The 17,884-nt window shown below is 47.3% G+C and overlaps 1 protein-coding gene across 1 annotated transcript in view; it reads left to right on the top strand.

Annotated features, from left to right (window-relative positions):
• The window catches only part of LOC129708545 (kin of IRRE-like protein 1), a 159,502-nt gene that overhangs the window by 41,533 nt on the left and 100,085 nt on the right, over positions 1-17,884 (top strand). The window contains exon 4 of the mRNA XM_055654346.1: positions 15,288-15,445. Coding sequence (XP_055510321.1) covers positions 15,288-15,445 — 158 coding nt within the window. The remainder of the gene's footprint in view (positions 1-15,287; positions 15,446-17,884) is intronic.

Here is a 17,884-nt window from a genome sequence, read left to right as displayed (position 1 = left end):
GCCCCTTCTACCGTCGAGTTGCACTGCACTGCCTCCCGCTGCACTGTCCACTTACCGGCCCCTTGTTCTTTGCATCCGCCGCTGCTGCCATCTTGAATATCTCACCCCCATCTGTGGCCCCTGGGGGTGAGCAGGGCAGGGTTCGACCGCTTGCCCCTTGTGGACGGCATTCCTGGCACGGCAGCAGGCAAGCCAGGACTACTGCCGGGAGATCGACGCGACACCATGGTCACCACACCCCTCCCTATATCCATAATCCCCTCATGTTCCCACACACTTCCCTATCCCTGTTACACCCTTCATTGAGTCATACAGCATGTTCCTTGTCCATTCCTACCCATGTCTCATCCTGCGCTGGTCCCAGTTGTCTGTGTTTTGCCTCTTGTGCATGTAACTGTCCAGGTGATTTTCAATCTTTGCCATTACACTCGGCTCCACAGCTTGTTCTCGCAATTCATTCCATGTACTCACCACTCAGTGAAGTATTTACTGCTCAGATCACTTTGACATATTTCTCTTTCATGTTCAGCCTCTAGTGCTGGACATCCCTACCTTGGGAAGAATACTGAACATGCATTTCATTTATACCTCTCACAATATTATACACTTCTATAAGGTTACTCTTCAGTCTCCTGTGCTCCAAGGGAAAATGTGCCAGCCTATCAAGCCTTGTTGCAACTTGACCACCTTGTCATTCAAATGGTTGTTGTGGATGACAAACTACAGTGTATTTGGCATCCAATTCCAGTGGCCTACCACTGGTCACAGGTCGCCAATCAGAGGAGCAACCTCCACTAATACCCTCTCATTTTTTCCCACAAAGCCAATTGTGAATCCAGTTTGCATTTCCTGTTATCTAACCTTTAGGACTGTACAATATTTAGGATCTTGTGAACACCGTTGGCATATTTGTTGGCACTCCTGGCATATTTGTTATTCTAATTCCAGTTGACTATTCAGAGGTCTATAGTACACCTCCAACAAGGTGACCACCCTTGTTCCCGAGCACCACCCTCACTAGACGAACCGTCCGTAATGTCACCTCTCATCACTGCCGTGATATCCTCCTTAAACAACAATGCAACCCCCCCTCCTCTTTTTCATCACTACTGTCTCTCCTGAAGCTCCTGTACCCCGGAACTTGAGCTGCCAGTCCTGCCCCTCTGTTAACCAGTATTCAATCATGGTTACAATGTCCCAGTCGCTTGTATCTATCCACACCTTGAGCTCATCTGCCTTACCTGTCAAGCCCCTTGCATTAAAATACATGCAGTTTAAACCAAGCCTATTCTGTCCACGAACCTTTCCCACAACAACCTCCATACCAACATCTAGCTTCTCATGTGCCTCTGTCCTGTATGAGACCCCCCCCCCCGCAAATCTAGTGTAAACCTTCTTGTGTTGCATCAGCAAACCTGCCCGCTGGGATGTGTAAGAAAGAACTGCAGATGCTGGTTTAAATTGAAGAAAGACACAAAATGCTGGAATAACTCAGCGGGACAGGCAGCATCGCTGGAGAGTAGGAATGGGGGACGTTTCGGGTCGAGACCCTTCTTCTAACTGCTAGGATATTGGTCCCCCTCCAGTTGAAGTGCAACCTGTCCCTTTTGTACAGGTCACCCCTGCCCCAGAAGAGATCCCAATGATCCAGAAATCTAAATCCTTGCCCCCTACACCAACTCCTCAGCCACAAATTCATTTCCCCTATTTTCCTGTTCTGAACTTCACTAGCACGAGGTACTGGAAGCAATCCTGAGATCACTACCCTGGAGATCCTGCTTTTCAGTCTTTTATCCAGTTCCGTAAACTCATGTTACAGAACCTCCTTCCTCTTTCTACCTATATTATTTGTGCCAACATGCACAACAACCTCCGGCTACTCCCCCTTACCCTTGAGGATGCCGTACAGCCGCTCCGACACGTCCTGGACCCTGGCACCAGGGAGGCAACAACCATCCTGGAGTCTCGCTGCTGCCGCAGAATCTCCTGTCCACACCTCTGACTATCGCGTCCCCCACCACTACAACGGCTCTACCTGACGTCACTCTTCCCCGTTGAGCCTCAGCACCAGGGTTGGAGTCACAGCCCTGGCTGCCACTCAATCTTGTCATGTCGTCCGCTCCGACAGCTCCAAATAGGTTGTACCTGTTTTCAATAGGTACAGCCACCGGGGGTTCCTGCAGCCCATGTTTACTTCTCGTCCTCGTTGTCACCCACCTTCTCTCTTCTTGTATCCTCAGTGTGACAACCTCACTGCAGGTCTTGTCCAGGAAACGCTCGGTTTCCCAGATGGTCCTGAGCATCCAGTTGCTGCTCCAGTTCCCTAACACGGTCCTTCAGGAGCTGCACCTGGACACAATTTCCACAGGTGTAGTTTGTCGGAGACACCAGCAGTGTCACTGACTTTCCACATCCTGCAGGAGAGACACTGTAACAACTTGCCTGCCATTACTTCACTGGACAAAATCATGAATTACAAATGAGACACTCTCAGAGTTGAGTGAAACCTATTCCCTTCTCTGCTGCCTCTTTCTGCACTGTAATATGTCAACAGTTTAAATATCGGACACATGCAGAACCGATTCAAGTGTCGCCACCTTGCCAAAGACTCACACTTTACCTCAACAAGGCCACGCCTCTCTCCAAGCCCTACTTTTCTTTGCTGATCAATTAACAAATTTACTAATTAACTAACTTACCAATTAACTAATTTAGATTTGGCAGCCAATCCCCGCACTTGCTCCATTGCTGACCTCGAAGTTAGGTTTTGCAGGCTGGCCCAGCCTGTCCTGTCCCGTCCCGTCCCGTCCCACCCTACCCCACCCCACCCCACCCCACTCCACTCCACTCCACTCCACTCCACTCCACACTCTCCACTCCACCACCCACTCCAGCACCTATACCCCTCCCAATTTTTGTAAGCCCTTCCTGCCCCAACACTATAATTCCCCAATTCTGTAACCCCTTCAGCCCCAATACCGCAATCTATCTCTGTAAACCTAACAACCACCTTCCTCTGTAAACTCGAAACACCCCACAAAATGCTGGAGGCAATCAGCTGGTCAGGCAGCATCTCTGCAAAACATGGATAGGTGATGTTTTGGGTTGGGATTCCTCTTTAGTTTGATTGTAATAAGGGGGAGAGAAAGCTGGAAGGAGGCAAGATAAGACTAAGATTACGAGAGAAGAGAAGTGCAATGTGAAGTCAGGGGATATAGACTGAAGGGAGGAGCAGGATTCTGGGCGTATTAACAAGATTGAGGATAGCACATTAACAATATTGGGAAAACACCCTACTGGGCTGTGTGAGGAATGCCATCAGCCAGAAACAGTTCAGCATGCCCTAGTTGCATGTAGGAGATATGAAACAGAGGATTTATGATCATTGAAATGAGGAAAATTGGACTGACAGAAATATCAGTAAAGAACATTCTAGAGTGTGGAGGGAAAGGAAAGGGAATAAAGTTGTTGTTTGATTTCTTGAGGGCCTCTGGGCTTATAAAAAGGATCTAATATAAAGACATGAGTACTGTGGAATGAAGCCAGAAGGTGGCAGCAATGCAACATTGCGGATGCCGGCTGCCGTAAAACTCCAAAGAAGAAGTAGAAGAAGAAGGATTCTGGGCGGAGTGGGTGAATCTTTGCAATAGGCAGGGTTGGAGGATATTTATGTACATCAGAAGTGGGTGGTTTGGGTGGGAAAGGAAGAGAGCCAAGGGGTTACAGCGATAGTCTTGATTGAAAGCAAAAAAGGGGGAGGGAGGGAAAGATGTGACTGGTGGGATCACAGCTAAAGGGCCTGTCCCACATCTAAAGGGCCTGTCCCACTGTACGAGGTCATTCTAAAGCTATTCCGAGTTTTAAAAAAAAGTCAAACTCGTGTTAAGCACGTAGAATGTACGTAACGGGTACGTCGGAGCTCAGGACGTCTCTTAGAGGTTCGTAACGCTAGCGGCAGGTACTCGGGAAACGCGGTAAGCTCGTGAAGACTCGTGAAGATCTTTCAATATGTTAAAAAATGTCCACGAGAGCCCCGAGTACCTACGAGCGGCTGTTACCATAATTCTCCGAGTTCGAATCAGGGGAGACTGAGGCGAACTCTTGAATTAGCTCGTACAGTGGGACAGGCCCTTTAGGTGATGGAAACGTTGGAGAATGGTTTGCTGGATGAAGACCATTGTGGGGTGAAAGGTACAGACCAGGGAACTATCCTTGTTGTGGAGGGGGAGCAAGCGCAGGACTGCTGGATACCAATTAGGTGCAGGAAGGAACTGAAGATGCTGGTTTACCAAAGATAGACACAAAATGCTGGAGTAATTCAGCAGGACAGGTAGCATCTCCAGAGAGAAGGGTACAAATTGTCACCCATTCATTTTTGCCAGAGATGTTAAGAGAAAAAGAGTAGTAAAGAGAAATGTGGGTCCCTTGAGGCAGAAACAGGGATCATTGTTATGGGGGACAAGGAAATGGCAGAAGCTGAACAGATACTTTGGTTCTGTCTTCACTATGCAAGACACAAACAATCTCATAGAAACATAGACATGGAAAATAGGTGCAGGAGTAGGCCATTCGGCCCTTCAAGCCTGCACCGCCATTCAATATGATCATGGCTGATCATCCAAATCAATATCCCATACCTGCCTTCTCTCCATACCCCCTGATCCCTTTAGCCACAAGGGCCACATCTAATTCCCTCTTAAATCTAGCCAATGAACTGGCCTCAACTACCTTCTGTGGCAGAGAGTTCCACAGATTCACCACTCTCTGTGCAAAAAATGATTTTCTCACCTCGGTCCTAAAAGACTTTCCTCTTATCCTTATACTGTGACCCCTTGTTCTGGATTTCCCTAACATCGGGAATAATCTTCCTGCATCTAGCCTGTCCAACCACTTAAGAATTTTGTAAGTTTCTATAAGATCCCCCCTCAATCTCACAGATGTGCTGGAGGACAGAGGATCTAGGGAGACAGAGGAAATTTGCATTAGGCTAAAAATATTATTCGGTAGGCTGATGGAACTGAAGGATGATAAATCCCCTGGGCCTGATGGTCTGCATCCCAGGGTACTCAAGGAGGTGGCTCAAGAAATTGTGGATGCATTGGTGATCATTTTCCAATGTTCAATAGATTCAGGATCAGTTCCTGTGGATTGGAGGGTAGCTAATGTTATCCCACTTTTCAAGAAAGGAGCGAGAGAGGAAACGGGGAATTACAAACCAGTTAGCCTGACATCGGTGGTGGGGAAGTCAATTATATGGTGCCAGGGTCAGGGATGTGTCTGAACGTGTCCAAGAAATCCTGAAATGGGAGGGAGAGGAGCCTGAGGTTGTGGTGCATATAGGTACCAACGACATAGGTAAAAAAAGAGAAGAGGTCCTGAAAGAAGAATTTAGGGAGTTAGGTAGAGAGTTAAGGAGAAGGACTGGAAAGGTAACAACCTCAAGATTGCTGCCTGTGCCACACGACAGTGAGAGTAGGAATGGAGCGAGGTGGAGGATAAATGCGTGGATGAGGGACTGGTGCAGTGGGTATGGATTCAAGTTTCTGGATCATTGGGACTTCTTTTGGGGAAGGTGCGACCTGTACAGAAAGGACGGGTTGCACTTGAACTCAAGGGGGACCAATATCCTGGCGGGGAGATTTGCAAAGGCTACTGGGGAAACTTTAAACTAGTATGGTTGGGGGGAGGGACTCAAATTGGGAAAGCTAGCAGTCAGTGTGTGAAGCAGGGGGCAGAGAATGGTAGCACTCTGACCCAAAATATAGGGGAGAGAGAAGAAAAAGACAATAAACAGAGAATAAGAGAGGGTGGGTTTCTTAAATGTGTATATTTTAATGCTAGGAGCATTGTAAGAAAAGTGGATGAACTTAGAGCCTGGATTGACACCTGGAAGTATGATGTTGTGGCGATCAGTGAAACGTGGTTGTAGGAGGGCTGTGATTGGAAACTAAATATTCCAGGATTTCGTTGCTTGAGGTGTGATAGAATTGAAGGGGCAAGAGGTGGAGGTGTTGCATTGCTTATCAGGGAAGAGATTACAGCAGTGCTTTGGCAGGATAGATTAGAGGGCTCGTCTAGGGAGGCTATTTGGGTGGAACTGAGAAATGGGAAAGGGGTAGCAACACTTATAGGGGTGTATTATAGACCGCCAAATGGGGAGAATTGGAAGTGCAAATATGTAAGGAGATTGCAGATATTAGTAGTAAGCACAAGGTAGTGATTGTGGGAAATTTCAATTTTCCACACATAGACTGGGAAACACATTCTGTAAATGGGCTGGATGGGTTGGAGTTTGTAAAATGTGTGCAGGATAGTTTTTTGCAGCAATACATAGAAGTACCTACTAGAGAAGGGGCGGTGCTGGACCTCCTGTTAGGAAATTAGATGGGTCAGGTGGCAGAGGTATGCGTTGGGGAACAGTTCGGGTCCAGTGATCACAATACCATTAGTTTCAATATAATTATGGAGAGGGACAGAACTGGACCTAGGGTTGAGATTTTTGATTGGAGAAAGGCTAACTTTGAGGAGATGCAAAAGGATTTAAAAGGAGTAAATTGTGACAGTTTGTTTTATGGGAAAGATGTGGAAGAGAAATGGAGTACATTTAAAGGTGAAATTTTAAGAGTACAGAATCTTTATGTCCCTGCTCGGTTGAAAGGAAATCGTAAAAATTGTAAAGAGCCATGGTTTTCAAGGGAAATTGGACACTTGGTTCGGAAAATGAGGGAGATCTACAATAATTATAAGCAGCATGGAGTAAATGAGGTGCTTGAGGAGTATAAAGAATGTAAAAAGAATCTTAAGAAATAAATTAGAAAAGCTAAAAGAAGATATGAGGTTGCTTTGGCAAGTAAGGTAAAAGTAAATCCGAAGGGTTTCTACTGCTATATTAATAGCAAAAGGATAACGAGGGATAAAATTGGTCCATTAGAGAGTCAGAGTGGACAACTATCTGCAGAGCCAAAAGAGATGGGGGAGATATTGAACAGTTTCTTTTCTTCGGTATTCACCAAGGAGAAGGATATTGAATTATGTGAGGTAAGGGAAACAAGTAGAGTAGCTATGGAAACTATGAGGATCAAAGAAGAGGAAGTACTGACACTTTTGAGAAATATAAAAGTGGATAAGTCTCCAGGTCCGGACAGGATATTCCCTAGGACATTGAGGGAAGTTAGTGTAGAAATAGCAGGGGCTATGGCAGAAATATTTCAAATGTCATTAGAAACAGGAATAGTGCCGGAGGATTGGCGTACTGCGCATGTTGTTCCATTGTTTAAAAAGGGGTCTAAGAGTAAACCTAGCAATTATAGACCTGTTAGTTTGACGTCAGTGGTGGGCAAATTAATGGAAAGAATACTTAGAGATAATATATTATAAGCATCTGGATAAACAGGGTCTGATTAGGAACAGTCAACATGGATTTGTGCCTGGAAGGTCATGTTTGACAAATCTTCTTGAATTTTTTGAAGATGTTACTCGGGAAATTGATGAGGGTAAAGCAGTGGATGTTGTGTATATGGACTTCAGTAAGGCCTTTGACAAGGTTCCTCATGGAAGGTTAGTTAAGAAGGTTCAATGGTTGGGTATTAATGATGGAGTAGCAAGATGGATTCAACAGTAGCTGAATGGGAGATGCCAGAGAGTAATCAAAATAGGACGTACATGGTAAATGGTAGGGAATTGAAGAATGTAGGTGAACAGAGGGATCTGGGAATAACTGTGCACAGTTCCCTGAAAGTGGAATCTCATGTAGATAGGGTGGTAAAGAAAGCTTTTGGTGTGCTGGCCTTTATAAATCAGAGCATTGAGTATAGAAGTTGGGATGTATTGTTAAAATTGTACAAGGCATTGGTGAGGCCAATTCTGGAGTATGGTATACAATTTTGGTCAACTAATTATAGGAAGGATGTCAACAAAATAGAGAGAGTACAGAGGAGATTTACTAGAATGTTGCCTGGGTTTCAGCAACTAAGTTACAGAGAAAGGTTGAACAAGTTAGGGCTTTATTCTTTGGAGCGCAGAAGGTTAAGGGGGGACTTGATAGAGGTTTTTAAAATGATGAGAGGGATAGACAGAGTTGACGTGGAAAAGCTTTTCCCACTGAGAGTAGGGAAGATTCAAACAAGGGGACATGACTTGAGAATTAAGGGACTGAAGTTTAGGGGTAACATGAGGGGGAACTTCTTTACTCAGAGAATGGTAGCTGTGTGGAATGAGCTTCCAGTGAAGGTGGTGGAGGCAGGTTCGTTTTTATCATTTAAAAATAAATTGGATAGTTATATGGACGGGAAGGGAATGGAGGGTTATGGTCTGAGCGCAGGTATATGGGACTAGGGGAGATTATGTGTTCGGCACGGACTAGAAGGGTCGAAATGGCCTGTTTCCGTGCTGTAATTGTTATATGGTTATATGGTTATAAAAGAAGTAATAATGGCGCATTTGGATAGCAGTAAAAGGATTGGTCCAAGTCAGCATGAATTTATAAAGTGGAAATCCTACTTGACTAAACTTCTGGAATTTTTTGAGATTTTGACAAGTAAAATGGATGAAGGCGATCCAGTGGATGTAATAATGTATCTGGACTTTCAGGAAGCCTGTGATAAGGTCCCACACAGGAGGTTAGTGGGCAAAAGTAGAGCACATGGTATTAGGGGTAAGGTATTGACATGGATAGAGAATTGGTTGGCATACAGGAAACAAAGATTAGGAAAAAATGTGTCCCTGTCAGAGCGGAGTGCCACAAGGCTTGGTGCTGGGGCCGCAACTATTTACAATATATATTAATGATTTAGATGATGGGATTAAAAATAACACCAGCATATTTGCAGATGACACAAAGCTGGGTCGCAGTGTGAACTGCAAAGAGGATGCTAGGAGGTTGCAGGGTTATTTGGACAGGTTGAGTGAGTGGGCAGATGCATGGCAGATGCAGTATAATGTAGATGAATGTGAGGTTATCCACTTTGGCGGCAAGAACAAGGAGGTAGATTATTATCTCAATGGGGTCTGATTAGGAAAAAGGAACGTGCAACGAGACCTGGGTATCCTTGTACACCATGTTTTTTTTGTTTGTTTTTTTTGTATCAAAAAATAATTTATTTAATGTCAACATGATACAAAAACCAAAAAAAACCCCAAACCGTGGTGACATACCCACCACCATGTTAAAATAATGGCACGTTGGCCTGCACAACAAGAGGATTTGAGTGGAGGTTCTTCTGCAGTTGTACAGGGCCCTGGTGAGACCACATCTCAAGTATTGTGCGCAGCTTTGGTTTCCTAATTTGAGGAAGGACATCCTTGCTATCGAGGCAGTGCAGCGTAGGTTCACAAGGTTAATCCCTGGGATCGCGGGACTGTCAAATGATTGGAAAGATTGGGCTTGTATTCACTGGAATTTCGAAGGATGAGGGGATATCTTATAGAAATGTATAAAATTATAAAAGGACTGGACAAGCTAGATGCAGGAAAAATGTTCCCATTGTTGGGGAAGTCCAGAACCAGGGGCCCCAGTCTAAGAATAAAGGGGAGGCCATTTAAAACTGAGATGAGAAGAAACATTTTCACCCAGAGAGTTTGGAATTTGTGGAATTCTCTGCCACAGAATGCAGAAGAGGCCAATTCTCTGGATGAATTTAAGATAGTTAGATAGAGCTCTAGGGGCTAACGGAATCAAGGGATATGGCAGGCATGGGTTACTGATTGTGGATAATTAGCCATGATCACAATGAATGGCCGTGCTATCTCCATATAACCATATAACAATTACAGCACAGAAACAGGCCATCTCGGCCCTTCTAGTCCGTGCCGAACACTTATTCTCCCCTAGTCCCATGTGCCTGCACTCAGACCATAACCCTCCATTCCTTTCCCGTCCATATGCCTATCCAATTTATTTTTAAATGATAAAATCAAACCGGCCTCCACCACTTCCACTGGAAGCTCATTCCACACAGCTACCACTCTCTGAGTAAAGAAGTTCCCCCTCATGTTACCCCTAAACTTATGTTCCTTAATTCTCATGTCATGTCCTCTTGTTTGAATCTTCCCTACTCTCAATGTGAAAAGCTTATCCACATCAACTCTGTCTATCCCTCTCATCATTTTAAAGACCTCTATCAGGTCCCCCCTTAACCTTCTGCGCTACAATGAATAAAGCCCAAACTTGTTCAACCTTTCTCTGTAACTTAGTTGTTGAAACCCAGGCAACATTCTAGTAAATCTCCTCTGTACTCTCTCTATTTTGTTGACATCCTTCCTATAATTAGGCAACCAAAATTGTACACCATACTCCGGAATTGGCCTCACCAATGCCTTGTACAATTTTAACATTACATCCCAACTTCTATACTCAATGCTCTGATTTATAAAGGCCAGCACACCAAAAACTTTCTTTACCACCCTATCTACATGAGATTCCACCTTCAGGGAACTGTGCACAGTTATTCCCAGATCCCTCTGGCCCAAATGGCCTCCTTCTGCACTTATTCTCTATGTTTCTATGCTGCCTGTCCCACTGTCCCACTGAGCTACTCCGGCATTTTGCATCTCTTTGGATACAAAGATGCCAAAGTGGGACAGGCAACATCTCTGGTGAGAAGGAATGGGTGACGATTCGGGTAAAACAAGAGGCGGTCCTGGGCATCATGTTCGACACAGACAATGTGGGTGAAAGTGCGTGTTCTTGTGTTATACTGTTCTATGTTATGGATACAATTAGTTCTAACTCGGGTACAATAGATAAGAGCAAACGGGAAGATACAGCATAGAGAATCTTGTTCTCATGCTTGTGAACACTTGTCATATACCAGTCTGAAGAAGGGTCTTGACCTGAAACGTCACCCATTCCTTCTCTCCATAGATGCAGCCTGTCCTGCTGAGTCACTCCAGTTTTTGTGTCTATCTTCTATCTATCTATCAATCTATCTATCTATCTATATACATAACTAAAACTCTAATCTTGTTATCTTCCAGTTTGTCCAGTCTTTCTATTTGCGCAAAAATGGTTCGCGACAGCGCTACGATTTCTCGCCAGTTCACTCACTGGTCTCTTATGCTGCAATTGTATCAAGTTCCGATGGGTTGAATATTGTAAAAGTTAGCGAGGTTTTAAAAATCTTAAAAACCGCACGTGCGCAGTTCGATCTCTTCTGCCGTTCAGCGCCGTGCGGATTAGTCTTTTCCCTCAATAGCAAGAATGTCCTTCCTCAAATTAGGGGACCAAAACTGCACACAATACCCCAGGTGTGGTCTCATTAAGGCTCTGTACAACCACAGAAGGACCTCTTTGCTCCTATATTCGATTCCTCTTCTTTTAAAGACCAACATGCCATTCGCTTTCTTCACTGCCTGCTGTACCTGCATGCTTACTCTCAGTGACTGCCACTCACCTTTGTGTCATTGCAAATTTGCTAATGTTATTTTGAATCCCTTCATACAAACCATTGATGTATATTGTAAATAGCTGCGGTCCCAGCACCGAGCCTTGCGGTACCCCACTAGTCACTGCCTGCCATTCTGAAAGGGATCCGTTAATCCCCACTCTTTGTTTCCTGTCTGCCAACCACTTCTCTTTCCATGTCAGCACTCTACCCCCAATACCATGTCCCCTAATTTTGCTCACTAATCTCCTAGGTGGGACCATATTAAATGTTTTCTGAAAGTCCAGGTACACTATATCCACTGACTCTCCCTTGTGCATTTTCCTAGTTACATCTTCAAGCATGATTTCCCCTTCGTAAATCCATGCTGACTCGGACCGATCCTGTTACTGCTATCCAAATTTTCGGCTATCTCATCTTTTATAATTGACTCCAGCATCTTCCCCACCACCGATGTCAGGCTAATTGGTCTATAATTCCCTCCCGCCTTTCTTAAAAAGTAGGATAACATTAGCTACCCTCCAATCCACAGGAAATAATCCTGTCTATAGAACATTGGAAAATTATCACCAATGCATCCACGATTTCTAGAGCCACTTCCTTATGTACCCTGGGATGCAGACCATCAGGCCCTGGGGATTTATCAGCCTTCAGTCCCATCAGTCTATCCAACACCATTTCCTGCCTAATGTGGATTTCCTTCAGATCCAGCAGTAGGTCATTGCAGCGTTACCCCCCCCCCCCCCCCCCCCCCCCCCCCCCCCCCCCCCCCCCCCGCCCCTGACAGGCCCTGCCTGAAGCTACCCCCATCCCCTGGCTGCAGCACGCAGCACGCTGGCCCCCGCCTGAAGTCGTCCCCGTCCCCAGCTGCAGGCGCTTCCCCCCCCCCCCCACCCCACCAGCCCCCGCCTAAAGCCGTCCCCGGCTACAGGACACTCCCGCCACCCGCCGGGCCGTCTCCCTCCACCGGCTACAGGATGCTCCCGCCGGTCCCCCAGTTGCAGGACGACCCCGCCCCACCACCGGCCCCCGCCTGAAGCCGTCCCCATCCCCAGCTGCAGGATGCTCCCCACCAGATTCCCGCCTGAAGTCTGTGGGGAGTGGCAGCAGTAGGCCATGGCAGTGGTGGGCCATGGCAGTGGTAGGGCACTACATCGATAGGCTGCGGGAGCGGTGGGCCATGGCAGAGGTGGGCCATGGCAGTGGTAGGGCACTACATCGATAGGCTGCGGGAGCGGTGGGCCACAGCAGAGGTGGGCCATGGCAGCGCTCCCACCAGCCCCGACAGGCCCCACCTGAACCTTTCCCCTTCCCGGGCTGCAGGACACTCCCTACCAGAAACTGTCCCCGTCCCTGTCCCCAGCTGCAGGGCGCTTCCCCCCACCCCTCCACCGGCCCCCACCTAAAGCAGTCCCCTTCCCCGGCGCAGAGTCTCCCCACTGGCCCCCACCTGAATCCGTCCCCGTCCCCATACCCAGCTGCAGTCCATTTGGCCCATAACACCTGTACTAGCCCAATAAAAGTCCTATTGGCTCACAATATCCTACTAGCTCTCCAGAAACCAGTGTCTCTGGCACACAACACCTATACCAGTGCAAGAAAAGACCCTTTGGCCCATAATATCTGTACTAGCCCTCTGGAAACCAGTTCCTCTGGACCACAGTGTGGCAGTGGTGTGGAGTGGGAGGAGAGGTGTGTATGTGTTGCATCTTTTGTGTTCTTCAGGTGGGGCTGTCGGGGCTGGTGGGGGAGGGGGATGGCTTCATCCTGTTGCCGGGGGAGGGGGACGGCTTCAGGCGGGGCCTGTCGGGGCCGGTGGGGGGGGGGGGGGGGGAGAAAAGAGCGTCCTGAAGGAGGGGGAGGGAAACGGCTTCAGGCGAGGGCTGGAGGGTGCCGGTGGGGTGGGGTGAGGGGGGAGCGTCCTGCAGCCAGTGGAGGGGGATGGCTTCAGGCAGGGTCTGTCTGGGGCCGGTGGGAGGGGTAGGTGGAGGGCTTCAGGCAGTGGCCGGTGGGGGGGATTTCTGGAGGGCTAGTACTGGTCTTGTGGTCCGAAGGGACCAGTTTCCAGATGGCTAGTATGGATATTATGGGCCAAAGGAACTTTTCTTGGGCCGGACGGTTGTGATTTCCGAAGGGCTAGTAGGACATTGTGGACTTTTATTTGGCTTTTAAGGGTGTTGTGGGCAGAATGGACTGGAGCTGGGGGAAGAGGACGGTTTTCAGGCAGGGGCTTTCGGAGCCATGGAGGGCGGGGAGTGAGCATCCTGCATCAGGGGGAGGGGGACGGCTTCAGATTGGGGGATTTCGGGGGCTGGAGCAGAGGGGGGCCGAACGACCTGCAGCCAGGGGTGGGGGAGGACATGGGGGTGGCTGGGGGGGGGGGGGGGGGGGGGGGGGGGTGGAGGGCTAGTATAGGTGTTGTGGACTGAAGTGGTTTCCAGAGGGCTAGTATATTATAGGCCAAAGGTAGAAACATAGACATAGAAACATGGAAAATACGTGTAGCAATAGGCCATTCGGCCCTTCGAGCCTGCACCGCCATTCAATATGATCATGCCTGATCATCCAACTCCGTATCCTGTACCTGCCTTCTCTCCATGCCCCCTGATCCCTTTAGCCACAAGGGCCACATCTAACTCCCTCTTAAATATAGCCAATGAACTGGTCTCAACTACCATCTGTGGCAGAGAATTCCACAGGTATATTGCTTATATCAGACACTAAATTGCATAATTGTCCAATCTTCCAATCTAATTGTTCCCCCAATCCCCACACTCACTCCGAACCTTCCTTCCTCTGATCAGCTTGGAAGTGCTTTGTCCGACCTGCAGCCAAACACTGCTAAAGTGCTGCTTGCCCTCTTTTTAAACCTGCACTCAAGACTCACCAAGTCCAGCCAACGGTCGTTCTAGTCCGGCCAATGGTCTTGTTGAGCCTCATTGTCAATACCCTCTCCTCATCCCTACCCCACCCAAACCATACCAGTTTCAAAGTCGTCTTATTGTCTTTACCCTCTCTGCACTGTTCTATATTATATGTTTGTCATTCCCATAAAACCTTACTGTTCATTGTCAGAGTGAGGCCACACGCAAACAGGAAGAACAACACCTCATATTCCACTGGGTAGTTTACAACCCATCTCCAATTTTCAGTAAAACCCACCGCCCTTTTCCCCCATCTGTTCCCTTTGCTCCACCTATCACTTGCTGGACTTTATCCTACCCCCAACTGTTTTCCAGTTTTCTCCCCAATGCTACCCTCAGTCTGAAGAAGGATCCCACCCGCTACATGCCCAATCCATGTCCTCCAGAGATGCTGCCTGAACCACAAAGTTTTGAGTTTAGAGATACAGCACAGAACCAGGCCTTTTTGTCCCACCCATTCCAGCGATCACTCCAAACCCTAGCACTATCCTACACAATATGGACCATTTACAATTTTCCCAAAGTCAAATATCCTACAAACTTATATATCTTTGGAGTGTGTGAGAAGCCAGAGCACCCAGAGAAAACCCACGTAGGTCATGTAGAGAACATTCAAACACTGTATGGACAGCACCTTTTGTCAGGATTGAAGCCAGGTCTCAGCACTGTCAGGCAGCAACTCTACTGCTGCGCCACCGTGCCACCCTTTAGATGCAAAGAATTGCTCCAGCTCATTTTTTTTTATGATAAACCAGAATCTGCAGTTCCTTGTGTCTCCCTCTGTAGCTTTCTTCAGCTCCTACAACATTCCTTATCTTTTTTATCCACACCCCTCTGTATCTCTGATAACTTTCCTTAACGTTGCCTATGTCTCCAGCCTTGAGCCCACCTATTTGTGTCAAGCCTAAGGCAGTGAGAGCTGGGTTCACGAGCTGTGCTGCTGCTGCTCTCATTGCATCTTCTCTTCACTTGCTGTGTCTAGTTCCCCCCGACGAGCCGGTGATTGATGGAGGCCCAGAGATCTTGCTGAGGGCTGGCTCCACGTACAACCTGACCTGCCGAGCCAGTGGAGCCAAACCGGCCGCACACATCGTCTGGCATCGAGACGGCGCCGCCCAGGATGGGGCGGCCACCTCCAAGGTTGGCTCTGCATTCCTGTCCCCAAACTCCTCCGCTCACCATCTCCCATCCAGCTCACCTCTCTCACACCCTCCCTCAGTCTCACCCCCCCCCCCCCCCCCCCCCCCCCCACTCTCACACCCTTCCCCCCACTCTGTCTTCAGACCACCAAACAGCAGTAGGGAGGCTGGGGATGGCAATAAGCAGGGATGCGTGTAGCAAAGGTGTAGCAGTTATCATGGGTGACTTTAATTTACATACAATATACTGTAGATTGGGCCAAACAAATTGGTAGCAGCGCTGAGGACAAGGATTTCCTGGAATGTATACGGGATGTTTTTAAACCAATATGTACAAGAACCTACTAGAGGGCAGGCCATCTTTGACTGGGTATTGTATAATGAGGAAGGATTAGTTAGCTATCTTGTTGTGCAATTAACAGTGACCATAATATGGTGGAATTCTGCATTAGGATCGAGAGTGACGGTTAACTCAGAGACTAGGGACTGGAACTTGAAGAAAGGAGACTGAAGGTATGACAGCAATTGGCTAGGATAGACTGGCCAATTTTACTTAAAGGGTTGACAGTGGAGATGCTATGGTAAAGATTTAAAGACCGCATGGATGAACTCCGAAAATTGTTCATCTCTGTCTAGCGGAAAAATAAAACGGAGTAAGTGGCTCAACCGTGACTAACGAGGGAAATCACGGATGGTGTTAAATCCAAGCAAGAGGCTATAAATTGACCAGAAGAAGCGGCAAACCAGAGGACTGGGAGAAATTTAGAACTTAACAGAGGAGGACAAAGGGGTTAATTAAGAGAGAGTGAAAAGAGCATGAAAGAAAGCTTGTGGGGAATATAAACATTGACTGTAAAAACCTATTTAGGTATGTAAAAAGGAAATGGTTAGTGGACAAATGTAGGTCCCTTACAGTCAGAGGCAGGTGAATTTATAATGGGAAACAAGAAATGGCAGAACAGTTAAACAAATACTTTAGTTCTGTCTTCACTAAGGAAAACACAAACAATCTCCCAGAAATACTAGGGGACAGAGGATCTAGTGGGAGGGATGAACTGAAGGGAATCTACATTAGTCAGGAAATGGTGTTAGGTAAACTGCTGGGACTGAAGGCAGATAAATCCCCAGGGCCTGATGGTCTGCATCTCAGAGTACTCAAGGAGGATCCTGAGGACTGGAGGGTAGCCAATGTAACTCCACTTTTAAGAAAGGAGGGAGAGAGAAAACGGGGAATTATGGACCAGTTAGCCTTACATCGGTAGTGGGGAAGATGCTGGAGTCGATTATTAAAGATGTTATTTACATTTGTAAAACAGTAACAGGATCGATCAAAGTCAGCATGGATTTATGAAGGGGAAATCATGCTTGACTAATCTTCTGGAATTTTTTCGACCCCAGATATACACGACCCTAGATATACACAATATATATTAATGATTTAGACGAGTGACATCTCCAAGTTTGTGGATGACACAAAGCTGGGTAGCAGGGTGAGCTGTGATGAGGATGCTGTGAGGCTGCAGGGTGACTTGGATAGGTTGGGCGAGTGGGAAGATGCATGGCAGATGCAGTATAATGTGGAAAAATGTGAGATTATCCACCTTGGTGGCAAAAACAGGAAGGCAGATTATTATCTGAATGGTAGACACAATGGGGGAGCCAGCATCTCTAGGGAGAAGGAATGGGCGACGTTTCGGGTCGAGACCCTTCGTTAGACTGATTTCAGGGGAGGGGGGCGGAACAAAGATAGAATGCAGGCGGAGACAGTAACACGAGTGGGAGAAATGGGAAGGGGAAGGGGATGAAGAGAGAAAGCAAAGGATATCTGAAGTTAAAGAAGTCTATGTTCATACCGCTGAGGAACAATTCCTCCAATTTGCGCTGGGCCTCACTCTGACAATAGAGGAGGCCCAGGATGGTAAGGTCAGATTGGGAATGGGAGGGGGAGTTGAAGCACTGAGCTACTGGGAGGTCAGGTAGGTGAAGACGGGCTGAGCGGAGGTGTTCAATGAAACGATCGCTGAGCCTGCGCTTGGTCTCACCGATGTAGAGAAGTTGACACGTGGAACGGCGGATACAGTAGATGACGTTGGTGTAGGTCCAAGTGAGCACATGAATGGTGTCAGATTAGGAAAAGGCGAGGCGCAACGAGACCTGGGTATGCTCGTACATCAGTCACTGTAAGTAAGCATGCAGGTACTGCAGGCAGTGAAGAAAGCTAATGGCATATTGGCCTTCATTGCGAGAGGATTTGAGTTTAGGAGCAAGGAGGACCAACTGCAGTTGTACAGGGTCCTGGTGAGACCGCACCTGGTCTATTGTGTGCAATTTTGGTCTCCTAACTTGAGGAAGGACATTATTGGTCTACTAACTTGAGGAAGGACATTATTGCTATTGAGGGAGTGCAGCGTAGGTTCACCAGGTTATTTCCCGGGATGGC

Source organism: Leucoraja erinacea, chromosome 24, assembly GCF_028641065.1.
Source record: "Leucoraja erinacea ecotype New England chromosome 24, Leri_hhj_1, whole genome shotgun sequence".
Taxonomy (NCBI): domain Eukaryota; kingdom Metazoa; phylum Chordata; class Chondrichthyes; order Rajiformes; family Rajidae; genus Leucoraja; species Leucoraja erinaceus.
Note: the sequence above shows the minus strand (reverse complement) of the source record. Positions and strands in the feature narration are given on the sequence as shown.